Here is a 19608-nt window from a genome sequence, read left to right on the forward strand (position 1 = left end):
TCACAGTTAAAGCAAAGCTAACAGCTAAAATCACAAATTAATTACTGGCATGCAGATTTTACAAGTGCACGTCATCTTTCTTGGCTGCTCTCAGATATCAAACAGGTGAGACCTTTTCCCTTTGGAGCAAGATTGCCTGGTGTGCTTGTTTGGGTTAGTCAGTCATTGGCTATTCATATTGCTTGAAAACTCGGTTGGATGTTAAATGGAGAGTTAGGTAGAGATATTTACAAAATCATTGCCCAAAGTGAAATTAAAAAAAATAAAAAGGTTTCCTGTTAAGTTCTGCATCAGGCTGGGTGGATTTCCCCATTCCGTCAAGCACCATACACTGTTGCATTACCATATTTATCCCTCTCAAATAATTTGGGTTCAGTTTTGCATTAGTTGGTGTATTTCTGACCCCATCTGTAAGCGCTTATATTAACTCTTGCACCGTGAAAGGGCAGTTGTGAAATACAAGCGTTTGTGGCGCTATGTGTACTACATATCAATAAACAGCACCCACGAGGAACTTTTGATAAAGGGTACTGTGGAAACCTGGGGTCTGAGTTGTATAAAAACAACAATCTATTTCATTCCAAAAAAAAAAAAAAATGGTTGAAGCACGATCAACAAAACAATTTCCATAAAATAATATACTTTGTGCTCAAAGGGGTTAGTAAAGTGCAAAAATCAATCAACATCCTTCAACAGGTCCAAGTTATGTTCTCCATCTACATTCATCATTAAGGAAAACATTAGGCAGGGGTCTTATTTCTCATAATCACCCCAACACTGTTCCAGTGAACTATCAACATCACTTGGGAGTGAAATTAATGGAGACACCTTTTAACGTCAAATCCTATGGACTCAGCCCTCAGGGAATACTTCCAATCATTGATTTCTATCATTCATATACCATCAGCACCATGTGCTTCAGAGGACACGGCCTCCTAAATACGTTCCTCTTTATGCATGTCAAGGTCTGGAGAAAGAAAAAGCATCAGAAAACAGCAAATGTGCCCCTTATGTCTCAAATTCACAGCACATGCTCCGGTTTTCTTATCTTGAATCTTGATTGATGTAGTCAATCGGTTCCATATATTGTAATCTTCTGGCTCCACACCCTTAACTGGGAGTCCTTCACTCAACACGGCTGACTTTGCTGCCACCTCACTATGGGATTCTCATTCCTCCCATTCCTGGGACATGATGATTTCTCTCATTGAAGGAACCTCTCTCGTACACCGCTGATGGCATTTTCACATCCAACTAAGCTTCTCCGATGAGAAAACATCACGTATACATGCAATAATTTCACGTCAGATAAACAGTACATTTAGGGCAATCCATTTTCTTATGCAGCCTTAATGAACATCTTTTGTTTGCATTCATGAAACCCTAACGTAGACAATACGAAAGCGCTTTGTTTTATAAAAGCGGTTATTTTTGGCAAGGGGACAGCCCCATCGGCCACCCCGCCACTAGGCTCTTTAAAAGTAAGGGGGTTTTTGAGGGAGGGGGCAGTGAAAGGGGCGCTTTCCTGTTCAGTAGGACCCCATGCTATAATCAATTCTAGCATATTCATATGGTGCGGCAAAAGGCGAGGGCGGCATCTGTTATTTTGCACAGATATTAATATTCCTAGGTAGAAGCGAAGGCTTGCGCAGTAAGCACGGTAAAGGTGGCATTGCATGCACTAGGCCAAAATTGACGAGGCCCCAGAAATCTCCAGTCATGCCCAAGCTCCCATGAGGACAGTTCACATCCACACCAGCCACACCGTTTGTCCATTTTTCTTGTGTTGCAAAGATGCGTCTTTCCCCCAAAAACAATGTACCCTACAAGGCCGAGATTAGAGGCCAGCGCCCGGTGGGTATGTTATCTCACTTTGGCCAAAGCAAGACCGACCCATTCCCGAGTGTCCACAAGTAATAGCTCATATAACTAACTGAACCCTAAGATCCCTTAATTCCATGACACCAGGTGCCCTTTGACCATCAACCCCAAAGTAACAAGTCCTGAAATGTTCAAAGAGAATGGACAGAATGTATCTTTGCATCGACAATCGTTTGATTTGTATTGCGAGGTGCTGGGCGGTATAAATTATAGTTCATTATAGTTCAAACGAGGGTGGAGGCCTTGCAGTCGGATGGTGCAGAGGGAGTGAGTGAAATGTGGGAGTGATTAAAGTGCCCTGGAACCTCTCGTGTGTCTGTTTTGAAGCTTGCCAAGTGTACAGCATGAGTGGTGAACAAGCTGTATAGTTTGTTTTCATATGGATAAAGGCAGCACCTGTATAGGGTCCATCCAATCAGCCACCCACTACATGTATTGTATCATTATGATGATGTTTTTGCCTTAAATGTTTCTGCTTGTACCTCTTTTGGGCAGAACGTAGTTGGCAGCAAAGTTCTTTGCTTTTGCTCTCAACTTCGCATGAGATTAAAACGTGTTATTCTTACGAAATCAATTTGGGCCTTTTCTTCCCTAGCGGGTTTTATTTTCTCTGGTGGGAGCGTTCAGGGGCTTACTTTCATTGTCCACACGTATACACAGTTGAACAAAACGCATTTTAGTATACATTTAAAGCATCCAACATGGCCTATGTGCGAGGGATGCTATGTTCATTCATTGATTCAGTCAAGTCCTTTTTCCAGCAGTTTGTCAACAGTCATTTGAAAATAGAAGTACCCATGTCAAGAGGTTTGGTGGATTAAAAAACAAACACAATTGGAAAGTGACAAATAAGTGTCAATTTCACTGCTGCAGCCCTCCATGAAAACAATGATGAGAGACCGATACAAGCAATTTAAGAAATTTGAGTTCTGGTAAATCCAACTGATGGCTTAGCGCAGGCCCCAAAATGTGCACTTGCCTCTAGCCATTAACGAGTTATCACAGACTCATCGCAAATAAGACATTAGGGAGCGAGAGACTGGTTATCCTGGTTAGCAACTTGACAGTAGCAACTTTTACCAATGGCGTGGAACATTCTCTCCAACCAGGAATGTTCTTCTAAATTTGGTCACCACTGGAGAATCGTTTAACAGGCTACATCTATCACAAGTTAAGAGCTGTCCTTTAAACCCCTGTCAGTCATTGCACTGTGTTCTGGAAAGGTCTCTCTGGCCTGAAAGAACTACTGCCTCAAAACCTGCTATCATATGGCCTTCCCTCTTGACAACTCTTCACCACTACCTCCTCCCCACCACACACCAAAACTCACACTGAAATGCATTTTATTCCATATATAGTGGACATTCTGAAGCAGAGAGGACTCTACGTCCCCCCCCCCACAGGCACAACGGATTCAAAAGCTGAATCACCACAATGAATTTGCCACGGTACTCACCAATGTCTGCCGCACGATCAATCAGCGTGCGCACAAGATCAACTTGCAGGCGCAGCTTCTTTTCGGTGCTGGCTGTCATTTTTTCACTTCCATCGCTTGACTGCAAGAGGTTAGGGGCAAAGATCACAGCCAGGTTGCTGCTATCCATCTTGTTCTCACTGGATCTTTATGGAAAGAAGGCACATGATTTACATAAGTATTTTAAGTGTCCCACTTCAAACAAGGTCAACTTACTACACCTACCGATCCACAATACTCTGCTACTTCCCAAGGTTAGGTTAATAATGAAATATCAAAAGTAAACAAAACAATACATGAAAATAAAATAAAGTATGACAAAAAAAATTGTTTCCACTCAGAAAAATAAATACATACCTCTTGCTAGGCTAAAAAGTTAAACTACTCACCAAATTAGAATGCCTCCAAGTTCTTCCCAAAGATCAACCACATTTACACAGCATGCTGTTTTAATAAGTAGATCAGGCTTATTTCAAAAACTGTGAAAGCAACCCACTGCACTACAAGATAGGCAGTGGTTGGGGATATTCTCCTTAAGCTCTGTTGCCAGGATCTTTAGTGTATCCTACTAGTATAGGAACTGCTAGCAATGAGGTCAACACGCTCTCTAAGCAGAAGTCATGTCAGATCAAGCCTAACTCAGGAGGTGGACCGGGGTGGGTAACCAGTACAGTCGACTCATTTGCAGCCAGTGAGCGAATACCCACACACTATTTTTATAAATATACTGGTTAAAAGAAAAAGGCATAGTGGGGGAGTGGGGGATTGGGGGGGGGGGGAAATCACTGCACTTATTAATTCTGTAAAACAAAAAGGTGTGACCATGCATGAGGTAGGTAGAAACAGTCTCAAGAAGAGTTCAGTTCGCGCATTTAGTTTTCTTGGAGGTACTCGATCAAGTACATAAACACATTTCTTATCAAGACAAGAAAGATTAGGAAACCAAGGGATACCAGTAGTGAGGTTTTGGGGCAGTCTTTGGCAAGGAAGAGATACTTTTGTGTAAAATTGTCCCAAGGAGCAGCAAGCGCCACAAGATAACTGAGGATGAAGGCGGTTCAGGAATGAAGAATTAAATTACTTGCCAGCAGCACCAGAGTCAGGAGAGCCGCTCGGGGGAGTTTACACTGAACCCAGTTAGTACAGTAGTCCAAAGAAACACACAAATAACTATATTAAAATATATCATTTATTATAGTTACACAAGGAAGTCTGAAATATACTTAGTTCAATTACCCTACACACTTAGGAATACTTATAAATACTTTTCAAAGGCCACTGCTTCAGTGGTAGTTGCTTGCGGTACAATTGTTAGAGTTGACACTAATGACAGTTCTACCGTATTATCGGTACGACCGCAAACTTGCATTAAGACAATGGTATATGGGAATTGTACTTGCCCGCCTCCCCCCGTGGGGGTACCCCAACACTGCACTTCTCCCTTTACCCCCACCCGCTTTGCACTTATCACCTTGTCATACACTTGCAGTTGGATGGTCACAAGTCCAATATAACAGTTTTGTTGTTTATGCATACGTTTTCCCCCCATGTTGCAACCCCCCCCCCAACCCTCCCCGATCTTGTTTTGTGGCGCCTGGAAACACCCGTAGCGCATGTAAAATGGCAGTAGGACCAAGAGAAGAGCCGCAAAGAAGCAGGCGTGAGGGTTTGTATGTGAATCCATGCCAGACCCATGCTGAAGAACAGTTACAGGTAAGTAACATGTTCCTTCTCCAGCATGGGGTCTGGCATGGTGTCACATGCTCATGAATAAATACATAGCAGTACACATGCACAACCACAGGAGGTGGCAAGGCTCAACATAAGCATCTCTTACCTCCTCACCAGGCTCACCTTCAAGCGAACAGGTTGCACAGCACTGCTTGGCCGACTCTGGACTTCCTTCCTGGAATGCCTGTTGACACAGTAGAATCTCGTGAAGGTGTGCATCAACCTTCACATAGCAGCCCTGCAGATATCCAGCAGGGGCACACCAGACTGCTGTCATGGCAGCGATCGCTCTGGTAGAATGGGCCCTCGGACAGCCAGGCAACAGTCGGTTTGCCAACCAATGACAATGGGCGATGCAGCCGAAGACCCACCTGGAAATGGAACACTTGGACAGGGTCTTCCCATGGTTCACAGGGCCAAAGTTCACAGCCAAAGTTCACAAAGAGATGAGAAGGCTTCCGGAAACTCTTCATGAAGTCCACGAAGAACTTCAGCGCTCTAGCCACATCCAGCAAGTGCAAAGTCCTTTAAGCCGGTGACAAAGGTACAGGTAACACCAAGGGCTCCTTTAGATGAAAGTCAGACGGCACCTTGGCCATGGAGGGTGTGTCCACACCACCACCCTCGTCTCGTGGAAGGTGGCTTACAGAACAGGACCTGAATCTCTCACCCGTCGTGCAGAAGTGATGGCCACGAGGAACGCGGTCTTCCACGACAAAAACATCAGCGAACTGTCTGCATAGGTTCGAATGGATCGCCCATGAGCCTAGTCAGCACCACATCGAGTTCCGGGGCCGGCGCCTTCACCAGTGATAACGAACGGAATAGCCCTTTGACAAACTCCTTAACCAGACGGTGAGATAACAATGACCGTCCTGGGGATCTGGTGTAGCGGGAGATAGCCACCAGACTGACCTTGATGAATGCACGAGCCAGCCCCGCCTAGGCCAACGACAGCAGATCTGGTAGCACCTGCAGAGCAGTGACTCAAAGAGGGTCGATCTTCTGAGCATGGCACCAAATAGCGACTTCCACTTGTGTCCCTAGCATTTTAAAAGTAGACAATGCCCTTTCCTTGGCAAGCACATCCTTTCAGTCCGCCACAAGAACATACAGCCCCCCCCCCCCACAAACTCTAACGCTGCAGGAGCCAGGCCTCCAGGTTCAGTGATCCTGGGTCGGGTGCAGTATTGCACCTCCTTCCCTGGCGAGAAGATCTGCGACCACTGGAGGAGACGCAGACAAGCTGAGAAGGTCCGGGTACCAGATCTGCCTCGGCCACGCTGGCGCAAACAGGATCATCCGGCACTTGGGGTTCGTTGCGATCGCAAATAGATCGATTTGGGGATTGTCCCATCTGCGGAACAGGTGGTCCATCTAGTCCTGCCTAAGCTCCCACTCGAGGCAAGAGCGTAGCTCCCTGCTGAGAGAGTCGGCAACAGTGTTCTTTACTCCTGCCAGATGAAACGAAAAACATCCCCTGGGAGACAGCCCAGTGCCATAGGTCCTGCGCCTCTTTGGAGAGCGCTGGGATCTGGTGCACCCCTGCTTCCGGATGTAGATCATGGTGGTATGGTCCGTGAAGACCCGCACCACCTTGCCCTTGAGGTAAGGAAGGAACGATTTGAGGGACCAAAACACTGCCCGCAACTCCAGAAAGTTGATGTGCAATGTCTTCTCCAGTAGCCACAGTCCTCTGGCGTGAAGACTTTCGGTCGGTCTGAGCTCCCCATCCTTCCAGGGAGGCGTCCGTCGTAACAGTCTGCCGGTGCGGTGGGGTGAGGTCTGGAAATCCATGCCTCCGGACAGATTAGAGCGCACGCCCCACCACCTTATCGCTCGACAGAAGCTCTAGTCGAGCGCAATCTTGTCCTGAAGCTTCCTGACACTTGGATCCAACAGGCGTCAAGGAACTCCTGCAGTGGGCGCATCGGATATCCGAGTCGGACGAGATATATGCACGACGACATCTTGCAGAGCGGAGACTTGATGGTCCTCACTGTAGCGATAGTCACTGCCAGCAGCCACTGCACCTTGTATCCTCTCCTCCGACGGTGATGCCAGGCAAGACACTGTTGAGTCAGGATCCAAGAAACAGCGTGTCCTGCGATGGAGTCAAGCAAGACTTTGCATAATTCACTGAGAACCCCAGATTCGTCAGAAGGCAAACGGTTCTCACTGTGTGGTCGACTGCCACTTCCCTTGATCCGGCCCGGATGAGCCAGTCGTCCAAATAAGGGTAGACGTGGACCCTTTGTAGTCGCAGATGAGCCGCCACCAGTGCCAGGCACTTGGTGAAGACTCTGGGCACTGACTTTAGTCCGAAAAGGAGGGGCTTGAATTGGTAGTGCTTCCCTTGAAGGACGAAGCGCAGCAACTTGCGGTGTCCCTTGTGAATGGAGCTGTGGCAGTACGCATCCTCCTGGTCCAACGACAACAAAATCTCCCTCTTCCAGCTGTCCAAGCACGTGTTGAAGAGGGACCATTCAGATCTTCAAGGACTTTATGTATTTGTTCAGTCGCAGGTTGAGAATAGGCCTCCAGCCTCTGGTCTTTCGTACGAGGAAGTACCAGGAGTATACTCCTAAGCCACGGAGTCGCTTTGGAACCAGCTCTAACGCCCCTTTCTTTAACATGTCCCGAACTTCCAGCAGCAACTGAGGGACGTGGTTTTCCTGTCAGGCCACAGGAGGTATTTGGGGACACTTTCAATGGAACTCCAGAAATATCAGTGGGCGAGAGCGTCCAGCACCCAACGGTCGGTGGAGATGGTCCTCCACGCACTGACGAAGTTCTCCTGCCGGCCTCCCATCGAGGGTGCACGGGTGGGGGCCCGACATCCCGGCCGGTTCATTCCTGCTTGGAGGTAGACGGGCCACATTGCGGTCCCTGAAGACGACTGTTTTACTCCGAAGGTCTTGGAGCGGCCTCTGTTCTCCTGGGCCAAGGAATGGGAGGGTTGGCGGTAAGCGCAAGAGCCCCTACCGACACTCTTCGAAGAGCGGCTAGACTTAACTCCTGAGGACCGAAAGGAAGGCTGCCGCTGTTGTAGCGTGCCTAGGGCACGAGCCGTCTCTGTGTCTGCATTGATGGCCTGTAGGGACTCGTCCACAGCTTTCCTAAAGAAGTTGAGACCATCAAAGGGCATGTCCAAAACTTTGGCCTGGAAGTCCTGACAAAAGTTGGTGGCCTTGAGCCAACCACGGCTGCAAAGGCAAACGCTGCTGCCCATCTGGCGGGAACCCAAGTCTGCGATGGCCACTGTGATGGCATGGTCCAACGCCACTTCTCCCTTTTGCAAAATCTCCAAAGCCTCCTCCCTCTTATCGTCTGGGATGAAGTCCAGTAAAGGGGCGAGCTTGAACCACAGCTCCCGGTCGTATCGTGCCACGAGTGCGTTGGCGGCCATGATGGTTGTCGCTGCAGAGGAGATCACTCGCCTTCCCATCGCATCCAACTTCTTCCCCTCATCAGGAGGGGTGGATGGAGCGGAAAAGCCCGATTACTTCTTCTTGGCCGCTGCAGAGACCGAGTACGGTGATGGATGGGCCCGCAAGCACCTGGATGCAGATTCCGGCACCTTGTACTTCTCCAGGCGGTCTCTCTTCGCTGGAGCCGAAAAAGTGTTCTTCATGAGCGCCAGCCCTTCATCCCAAATGTCATCCAAGAGAGGGACTGAAAGGATGGTGTAGAGGAGGAGCCAAGTACCCCCACTCCAACTGCCCCGCCGACATTACCTGAAACGTATGAACCAAAGTATGCGACGTATACTGAACAGTTAAACCAGCAAAGAGAAGAGCGTGGACTCTGTTCAGTACCCATAAGAATACCTATACCCAAGAGAATATGGGAGGTAAAGTACCCATTGAGGAAACCATACCTACATCCAAGACAATATGAGGGCCATTTGAACAAGATTCCTGAAGAAACAGAAATTAAATAAAGGTGAATGGTGGCGTCATATAAAGTTGAATCGACACCCATATAGAAAGATAACCAAACCAGAGAGGGAGAGGCAGAGGCAGACGTTATAAGTACAAGAAGGTACCAAGGATAAGTGACATCTTGGGATCAAGATGAAGAGACTTATGCCACAGACCTGATGAAGATATTTGGTTAGTTTAAACGTTTACAGATGCAATGAAACGCAAGCAGCAAAGCATTCATGAAGCTAGCTACATGCTTTTAACTAGTTAGACGGCGGCAAGCACCAACATATACATATATACCTCTATAGACATATGGACTAAGAAAAGATGGGCGTTTAAGCAGCACTGAACAAAGCAAGAAGGCCCCATTTCAGTGTCACAGTTAAGAAAAGCAAATTAAACAGAATAAAAGACCCCGCTAAGGAGTTGAGACAAGAAAGCCAAGGTCTTAAGACTAAAATTGGCTGACATTAGATACAATTAACGTGGAAGAACAGAAATTCCTGTTCAGAGTGGTCAAGCAAAATCAAAAGACTTCAGAGGACTACTGAAAATAAAATCAAATACAAGAAAAGGCTCAATTTCATGGTGTCCAGTCACGTGACAGAAGGAAGTTGGACGAACAAGATCACACCTACGCACGGAAGCCGGCTAGTGCCCATACGCCTTGACAATTCTCAGAGAACAGTACAAACTCAAGGCCAACTTCAAAGCACCAATTGACACTGGACCATTGAGGTGATGGATATTTTAAATGGTGGGAAGCTGGTGCTAAAACAAGCTCATCCGCACCTGGTTGTTCAGCCTGCGTGCTGCTAACATTAGGTGGAAAAATACTGACAGGGATTAGAAGCCAACCAATGTAGGGGACCACGTAGTTGGGGTCCTATAGTGTGTGTAGCCAATGGGAAATCATACATTTAGTGACTTTCATAGTGGCAATTTTTTAGGGGAGGGCTTAGTTGCCCCACCTGATAACTATCCAATTACCTTTTTGTTACTCTATACAGATATGGAACCTATGCTTAGTCCTTCACTTAGAACCAATCCCACCTCCCGTTAGGTTTTGGTAGTTTGCCACGTAGTATGATGTTGGTAATGAGGCAGGTCAAAACGTTGATGACCAATTATGGGTATAAGAACCCAATTTTTTTAATGAGTTAAGCAGTGTTAGAGTATCGAGTGATTGGTGATGTTTGTTGTACTCCCCGTTTTAGATACTTGACATTAAAACAGACAACCTTTGCCAAACTGTCATCTTGATTATTCATGTATGAATAAAATCTACATCCCAATCTATCTCCAGGGTATTGCTGCTCATCTTAAAGGGCTGTTTTTAAACACCCAGGTCAATGGTCTTCCTCTTCGCCTCACGGCGCTGGTAAAAGAAGCCCTCCTTTTTCTTCTCCTCCGGCGTGACCTGGAAAAGGTGAGCTGGAAAAGCTGACGCTCTGGAGATCATTGCATGGAACGATCCCATCTCGCCCGGCGGGGAAGATCAGAGCGGAGGCAACAGGAGGACCCCTATCCCGCCGTCGTCCGTGCCAGTCGTCGATGTGTCTGGCTCCGTCTCAACTTTTGATGGGGAGTCGGCGGTGAAGGATGGCAAAGAGGCAGCGAGTGCCTCTTCCTCTTCTTGGCCAGTGGTTCCCCCGTTGCCAGTGGTTAGTCCGTGACCGGAATCGCGGGTGGGACTGTCGGCGGCATAACTGGCAACCTCCTCTGTATCTCGGAGACCAGTGTATGCAGAGTAGAGAGAATGTCCACAGAGAGGTCTCTAGGGGGCAGCTGAGATGCAGGGCATGTGGGAAGCTGGGGCGCAGGGACAGAACCAAGGACCTCGTCCAGAGGCCCTCCGTCACCCTCCTCGATGGTATCGGCAGCGGCGGCACCCTTGTTGTATGGCATGGCTCCAACATTTCCCTCGTCCTATCCTTCCTGGATGGTCTGTAGGTAGATGAGTTCCTCCTCTGAGGAAATATCTGCCCTGGAGGACGCCCACGCACCCCTCCCCCCCCCCAATTCTTTGAATCCAGAGGGGACGGTCTCAGGGAAGTGATCGGCATCCCCTTCTCTGGGGTCTTCTGAATGAATTAGAACGCAGTCTCCCTCCTAGGAGGAAGGGACACTTGCCTTTGGAAGTGCGTCCTGCAGGTCTGCCCCTGCAGCCTTCGAAAGGGACGCAACCACCACCTCGATGAAATGAGGTGCCTTCGGCAGGTGCACCTGAGCCTTCACGGTCAGGACAGGTCCCTTGTCCTGCTTGGCCTTCTCCTTAGGGAATGGGTCAGAGACTCGGTCCCCTTTGGCCTTCTCTGCCAAGGGTAGGTCGGACGCAGTACCCTGCTTGGTCTTCTCTTTGGCCGCCTCCAGAGCCACCTTGAGGTTGCCCGGGTGGTCTGACTTCCTCTTGGATGAAGATCCAGAGCGATGACTCGTGACCGAAGCAGCTGGAGATGAACGCCCCCTGGTTGCTGAGGAGCCCGCTGCAACGGCGCTCCCGATGGTAGTGGACGCAGTGCTTGGCCTTTTGTTGGACCCCCGTGGGAGGGGCGCCCTCAAAAGGACTTAGAAGCCCGCTCAGCTTTTCCAGATCCAGGAGAGGCATGCCCCTGGGTGCCACCCTGGGTAGAGGCCTTGGCCTGCAGCCACTCCTCCAGCGTACGTTTCGAGAGCTCACGGCAAAAAGCACAATCTTCCTCCTGTTGCGCTGGGTGGAGGCAATAGAGGCACTGGGAATGTTTATCGTCCAATTAAACAAACCGCAGTCAGTACAAATCTTGAAAAGTGGGGGACTCCTTTGTATGCCATGATCCACGTGGTGTAGGCCTTGAAGAAACTTCTGGAAGCCTCCACGAAGAACCTCAATGAAAATCCACCCTGGAGGGGCACTGAAGAATACGAAAAACAAGTCCCGTTAATCGTAAGGTTGATCGATGGAGCACCAGGGATCGATTGACCGAAAAATTGAGTAAAACTCTTCCAAAAAGCGAAAAAAGCAATAAAAGCTTGAGAGCTAAACACAAGGACTCCCGAACGTGCAGTAAAAATCTGAAGATGGCTGCCAGAAGAGGGTCTTCGGTAGAGGGCAGTCATTGGCTAGGGGCAGTATGACCCAGAGCTCAGTGATTGGTTAGGCTAAATACAGTTCAGAAATGAAACTGATTTTTTTTCTGTTACCGAGGATTCCCAGCCTGACGACGGGGAATATTCATGAGCATGTGAATCCATGGCAGACCTCCTGCTGGAGAAAGTAGGCTCCATAGTAAGGGTAAAACACAGAACAGAGTTCCAAAAGACAGAGCAAATAAGAATGATTGAAAAAAGGTTCGCCTCATTCAGGCTAGAAAGAAAAAGGTTCAGAAGTCCAGCAAAATGTGCTGGGGGTCTCCCTAGGAGAGGGGATGAAACATAAAAATGATAAATCTCCCTTATAAGAGCAATAACCTGGGATTGAAACAGCAATTCTAAATGTATGCTTGATGTTGCCAATTGATACAATATTCCTTTAGTTTATAACTGCCTTGTGTGTATATATAATATAAATCACTATATTTGATAAGAAAGTGTGTAAGTGTTTCTTTGGATCTTTTGTATGTTCTGGTTTCTTTGTACTGATTTACAGCTCACATTCCTCCTAGGATAAGCCTTTCTGCACTGCCACTTTACCAACCTTGGGCAGTACATGCATATATTCTAAGTTGGGGAACTAAAACCAAGGGATAACTCTTGAAGAGACCAATTGGACTTTAGAAAAACATACCTAACAGGCAGCGTCTCCCGTGGTTTCCAAGCCTCCTCGATCCGGACAGTTTGAAACTCCCAGGCCTCACTTCCTTGATCTCTTGGCCCTCCTCTAAGGACTTATTGCTGCAGCTTACCCGGTTTCCAGGGAATGTCCTTAGTTGGGGTCAGGGCCGTATTCACTATGCCTCCTGGGGGCTTCTTCCTGTCAGTATTTCACAGACAAACACTCTTCATTACTCTTATGTTCTTACTCTTCGCAGTGCCAGGTTCATGTTGTTCTTCTGGTATTATGTTACAATAACATGCAAGAGGTACTTAGTAATTTGTCAGTAATACTGTTGTGCTGGATTTTGGGGGAGCTCCTTATAGAAAAGGGAGTCCTTATCCTCGGGGGTTAGGTGTGTGGGTGGAACTCTCCCTGTGAAGTCCTGCTTATCGCCAACCATAGCAGGAATGCTGCGTAGCGGGTTCACCTCCCTAGCCTCACAGGAAGGGGCTCCCCTGTTCAGAGAAGTGACTGAATCGGTGGCATGGGGGGCAAAATGTTTAATGGTGGGGTTGCACGATCAGAGGCAGTAGAGGTCTCTGGAGTGGAGCTTCCAGGTCAGCCAGATGGAACCGGGGTGCTTGTCTGATGTACTGGGAGGAAGATTCTGGTTGGTTTGTTAAGAGTCTTTGGAATCCTGACATCGAAGGGGCACCAGCTTCTGGGTCCAGCGATCGACGTACAGTAGAAAGCTTTAAGGAGCGGAGGTCTTAGAGGAGATGTAATCCAGTTGCCACACCCACCACACCATCTCAGATTAGGTAAAGCAGCACTGCAAAGGCTTTGTTCGGTTGCCTGGAGAGGCAGAGTTTTGCAGTGCATCAAAGGATGCTGGTGCAGAGCTGTGGTCCTTCCAGAAATGCAGACAGTTGAAGCAGTACACAAGGTTAGAGGGTAAGAGGTTCTGCTTTCATCCCCCCTCATGAGTCACGGAGTGCATAGAGTATCCTGTTGAATACAGCACTTTATTTTCCTTTTAGGCACCGGGTTATAACCCGGGCCGCGGCGCGTGCCTGGGCACTACTCACATTCAAACAAGCTACTCTGTAGCGATTGCATTTCTTTATTTTAGTATTTCTTGATTCTCATTTTAATATTTTTCCTTGTATGTCTAACAAGTGGCAGAGGGTGCCTGGCCTCAAGTGCACACTGAGGCTCGTACTCAGCGTGCAGGTCTCCCTTTCTTTTCTCTCCTGCACGCAGACACCTGGGGCAGTCTGTCCTCACTGCCGACATGCAGTGGGACTGGATTGGCTCTGTTAATATACTTAGTCGGAGAGTGAACCGACAGCACAGCGTGAGAGTGTCACGCCACAGTTGCGCCAAAGTTAAGCCCTATCGGGGCCCGTCTGGGACATAGCAGGCCCCGGGCCAGGAGCCTCTGAGGGATACTGTGTTACCATATGGTTTCCGGACAGTGGTATTTCCAACTGATGCATATGTTGAGGTTCTGGTGCTTGTAGCATTTCTAGTGAACTCACTGTCATTAGTAGCCCATGCTCTGTCTGTTTATGAGCTCTGTAGGGTAGGATTGGTCCAAGAGACCCCCCTCCCCTGCATTCCCTCCCCCCGGTGAAGTCCATGGCTCGTCAGGGGTTCCCCTGCCACCAGGGCCCAGGTGGTGGGTGGGCCATCGGCTGAAGACATTGACCAAACCTGCTGAAATTAGCTAGGCCCTGGAAACCATTTTGTGAAATAAATATGGTTTGAGCCCTGTGCACCGCAATTATCCCTGTGGCTGCAGCTCTCTGGCAGATCCGCTGAGAGCCCGTTCCCACGAACAGTCGGACATGAGCTAGTGTTCGATACCAACACTGTAATATTTCACCTTCCGCAGTGTATCGCTGTTCCCAGTATGACCCGGTCAGCAGGGCCAGGATGGAAAAGAACTGTAAAATGGTCCCCTGACAAAAGCATCCCCAAACACTAATGAGCAAACCACCTGTGATGAAACTTTTCTCTCCACAGCCTTTCTGACTAAAAACCTGTAAACCTCCATGAAGATGATAGAATGTGTGCTTACATGACATTCGGGATGAAGTACCCACATCCCAGTAGCTATGCGTAAATTGCAGGTGTCCTGGGGTTTTTTCGTGTTATGTGTTTCACCGAGAAGACTGCACCCCACGGTCCCGCGCCATAACTGAACTAATGCTGCTAGAGTGCAAAGGAAGACAAATGCAACCCAATTGGGAGCTCACGTAAAGGGTGCACGAAAATGCACCATATGTATGTCCAAGCACACTATGTGTCACTGCCGTCAGTCTTATTGGCGGGTTGTTCCTGCGCGCTCAACCAACCCTACTACTACCTCACTTACCGCACATGTATAGAAATGTAACAAAATGTTGTGGTTGTTAAATACTAGCGTATAGGTAATGTGTTTGAAATGGCCATGTGAAAGGCACTAACAATGTCAAAAACATAAGCTTTGAAATGAGTATTGTATATTATGTGAATGTTAATGTCTCTTCCACTTAAATCTGCAACACACGAGGAAAATACCTTTGTGAGCACATGTAAGGCCATTCCCCCTTCCTCCCATTGAAGCCTGCCAGACGAAAAAGCAGAGGCCTGTGCCGCGCTGCTCCACCTCCCCCATTTCAGCTGGAGCCGCTTCAAGCATTCACATTCCCCCGCAGCACCCAAGGCCACGGCCTGCCACCTGAATTATTTACAACCCAGCAGTAAACCCCGGCCTTAAAACACAGATCCAAAGGCGCCCTTTCTTAGGCTCCACGACCCACTGGCTCACCTTAGGCTAATGGCCCCTGTAAAATTAGGACACCCAATATTATAGCAACACTACAGGAACACATTCATAATGACTTCTAACGAGACCTGATAACTTGGGCCGTCCCATGCCCCGAGACCCAACCTCGCGACCTATGATACCCGGTCAACAGGACGATGGTAACCATGTATTGATGAATCGCCAAAAGACCCCACTCTAGGTACATTCCTCCTGTGTTGCATTAACCTGTAGAGTAACCTATTGGAAGATTTACCAGGGAAGATAATATTGCAATGTTGAATGACTGCGGTGTGCGTGGCCTTAGGGCAGAAAGTCAGGAAAGACGTTCATCACTGACACTGGTCGCGGCTGGCACAACACCACCGCCCGGATGAGCCCAGCTGACCTGCCCGGCCCAGCCCAACCCACGAGGGTAACCAGTGACGTCCACCAACCACGGCAAACCACATTGCAGCAGTACCTATAGTTAGTCGTCGCCACCCAATCCCCACAAACCTGTGCCCCCTATAGCATGTAGGTTCTTATGACGCTTTTTGTAAATATATACGCCTGTCTTTGCTATTGTCAGACAGAGCGCTCTCGGAGTTTGCAGAGTTCTTTGCATGCCCTATTCTGATTGATGAACTCCCATTTAAGCTCACCCGCACTTTGTCCTGGCCTTATTCCCATCCTGGGAGAGTCCATTATTGTCTCTCATTGTGGGGAGGATCGTGCTATCTGGGGGGATGCTCGCCTTCAGCTCTTAGTAGACAATCAGCCGGATGCAGTTGGCTGACAGATGCCTATGCTCTGGCCCTGTCCCGTGCTCTCCGTGAGGGCTATAGTATTAATCTAGATAGGATTGTCCTTCATCTGTGCAGGGGTATAGTGGTTATTTTCCAAACTCCTCTTCGATTTGCTCAGATTCCTTTAGATCATAAGATGGGCATGGAAGCTCTTTGTGTGAGTTTCACAGTTTCGGCTTCAGTCTCATTGCATTTCCTGATTGTATAACGCTCGCCGGGCGCTTACTATCGGGTCTCAATCCTTTCTTAGATTTTGTCGCAGCACTGCAGGTGAAATATGTGAATCTGGTGGTGTTGGGGTATTTTTAACATGAGATTCAATCTGCCACTGCTTCCTGCATTGGCCCAATTCTCTGATTGTCATACTGGATTTGGGCTTACTTCAATCAGTGCAGGAACCTACACATAATCAAGGGGGCATACTTTATCTTATCTGCACCAGAAGCCAATATTTCTGCTGCCTCAGGGAAAAGGTTGCTATTGTCAGACCATAACCAGATTTAAAGGTACTAGGGCACGTAGCCTCTGAAGGCAACACCTATCACCTTCTGGAGACTTCATTCATGTGGATCATGATCTTTTGTTGTCCCTGCTCAGATAGATGCAGGGGAACCTCAGAAATCAACCTATCCTCTCTTTCACGGATCCTTAAATGATGCTGCTAATCAAATCGCCCCACTCAAAATGATCCAAGCACTGAGATGACGCTCTGAGCCTTGGTTTACTGACCAACTCAATACACACCTGCAAGACAGACAGGCTGAGCATAAACAGTGTGGCTCTTACAGCCTTATTGCGAAAGCTTAATTTTGACAACTTGTTAATACCACCAAGAGACCTGGACGGCTAAGCAAACTTTTTTCAGAGGGTGGAGTTGGCCCTCAACCAGTGAAAAGAACTTCTCAGTGGTGAAATAATTTTCTTCTACCACTTGTTTTTCTCCACGAGTCCTGCCAACTCAAACACTATGAATCTTTCCAAATTTTCTTTCGAAAGTTTCAGACTTTCGGAAAACCATCCACGAAAGTAACTCAAATAGGGTTATCCCACCTCCTCTTGAAACAATGCCCATCCCTGTGAGCGTCTGGGTTCAGTTTCCTGTATACTCTACTGATGAGGTCTTGCAGGCTATTGCTCAACTCAAGTCTGCCGCTCAGTCAGATCCAATCCCTTTGGCCATTCTTAAAGCTGTCTTGCCAGGCATGAACTCTTGGGTCACGGAAGCAGTGAATACTGCCTGTCAAACTGGTTAAATTCCTGTTTAATTGACACAGGCCACGGTTATTCCCCTCCTGAAAAAACTCACAGGAAGCTTGGTGTGGTCTAATTTTCGCCCCATTTCCCTCAACTCGTTCTTCACGAAATTGATCAAGTCCCTGGTTGCTCCTCCATCGGCTTTTCTGGAAACTTCTAAATTCTTTGACTTCTTTCAATCTGGTTTTGACCAGGACGTGGTACAGCGTGTTTCCTGGTGGGCGATCTGACCATGCTGGTTGACCGGGGTGGGTGACTTTATACTTCCAGATCTGTCTGCGGCCTTCAACATAGTCCACCACTCCTTCCTTTTGTCCGGGTTAGCGTCAGCTGGCCTCACTGAGCATGTCCTGGCCTGGTTCACCACATTTCTAACAGACAGAACACAGTTGCTATCCCTTTCTTCTTTTCGCTCTTCTCTCTGCACACTCTCCAGTGTTGTTCCTCGGGTCTCCGCCCTGTCCCCTATGCTCTTAATGACATGCATTACTTACTGTAAAAGCATTCCTGATGGTTGTATCTGCTTAGATTCACATGCTGTGCATATGGTCGACATCCAGTGGTAACCGCAGAGTATTGCATCTTGTCTTTCGAGAATCGAAAGGGGACGTCGACATGGAAGTGCTTGTAACACTATCCCTATGTGATGTGTAGTGTACCCAAGATCCCTCACGCATCGAGTTCCTTCCAATTGTATTTCATCTGCCGTGAGGGAGCCTTACGACTATTGTGAGCGAGTACAGAAAATAGAGAAAGTAGTAATAAGTCTATGTTCCTTCCATCCGAGCGGGGAGGAAGGGTGGGCGCATGTGAATCTAAGCAGATACAACCATCAGAAATGCTTTTACTGTAAGTAATGCAGGTCTTCTGATTGTTAATCTGCTTAGAATCACATGCTGGGCATAGACTGGCGAGCAGTTCCTGGAGTTGGAGGTGGGTTGTGAGAAGGAACAGTAGTGAAAAGATGTCTTGATACTGCCTGTCCCACCCGAGAATCAGACCTAGGAGGAGTGTCCAGGCAAAAGTGTTTTGTAAAAGGTGTGTAGAGAACTCCAGGTTGCCGCTTTGCAAATAGTTTCAAGGGGAACATTTGTAATAAATGCTATGGAGGCCTCAGTGCCGAGTGGAATGTGCTGTAGGCTTGAAGGGCAGCTCTCTCTTAGCAAGTGTGTAGCAGAGTGTGATGCATTTAACAATCCACCTAGAGATGGTGGATTTGGAGACTGCGTCTCCTTTTCCTGCTGCCACCGAAACGAAAAACTGTTTAGTCTTTCTAAGTGGTTGAGTTCTTTCCATGTAGATCATGAAAGCTCGGCGTACATCCAGTGTGTGCAGGGTTCTTTCTCCCAGGCTTGAAAGATTCTGAAAGAACGTTGGTAGTTCTATTGAATGGTTCACATGGAGCTTGGAAATGAATTTAGGCGCAGATCTAGGGTGAGTGCGCAGAACCACCTTCTCTTTGCGAACTGTTACAAAGGGATCTAGTATCGAGAGCGACTGCATTTCACTCACCCTCCTGATTAAGGTAATAGCTATCAAAAAAGCAGTTTAAGGGTGAGGTCTTTAAGACTTGCCTTGTGCATGGGCTCGAAAGGAGCCCCCAGAACCCTAGTCAACACCACGTTTAGGTCCCATCCGGGAGCCGGGTTAGAAATGGAAGGGTGAATTGTCTTCACTCCCTCCATGAAAGCTTTAAGAACTGGTATCTTCCACCACAACACTTTCTGTTGTGATGTTGTGTAGGTTGAAAGTGCAGCTAGGTGCACCTTTTTACTGAGTTGAAGACCAGGCCTGAGTCAAGTACATGAGTTAGGTATAAAACAATGTGTGTGGGAGAGCAGTTCATTGCGTTAATGCTCTTTGAGTTGTACCAGATGACAAACCGTTTCCATTTACTGGAATAGCAGTATCTGGTCTTCGGTTTTCTTGCTTACCCGAGAACGTCCATACATCTGAGGGAGTTGCAGGTGTCCAGACTATGACCTCAGAAGCCATGCCGCTAGGTT

The 19608-nt window shown here is 47.9% G+C and overlaps 1 protein-coding gene across 2 annotated transcripts in view; it reads right to left on the minus strand.

Moving 5' to 3' along the window:
• Window positions 1-19608, minus strand: part of ARHGAP11A (Rho GTPase activating protein 11A) — a 350081-nt gene that overhangs the window by 233383 nt on the left and 97090 nt on the right. For both annotated transcript variants that reach the window (XM_069638559.1, XM_069638560.1), the window contains exon 5: window positions 3338-3501. In XM_069638559.1, the coding sequence (XP_069494660.1) occupies window positions 3338-3501 (164 nt within the window). The remainder of the gene's footprint in view (window positions 1-3337; window positions 3502-19608) is intronic.

The sequence above is a fragment of the Ambystoma mexicanum genome, chromosome 14, assembly GCF_040938575.1.
Source record: "Ambystoma mexicanum isolate Mex_15411 chromosome 14, UKY_AmexF1_1, whole genome shotgun sequence".
NCBI lineage: Eukaryota > Metazoa > Chordata > Amphibia > Caudata > Ambystomatidae > Ambystoma > Ambystoma mexicanum.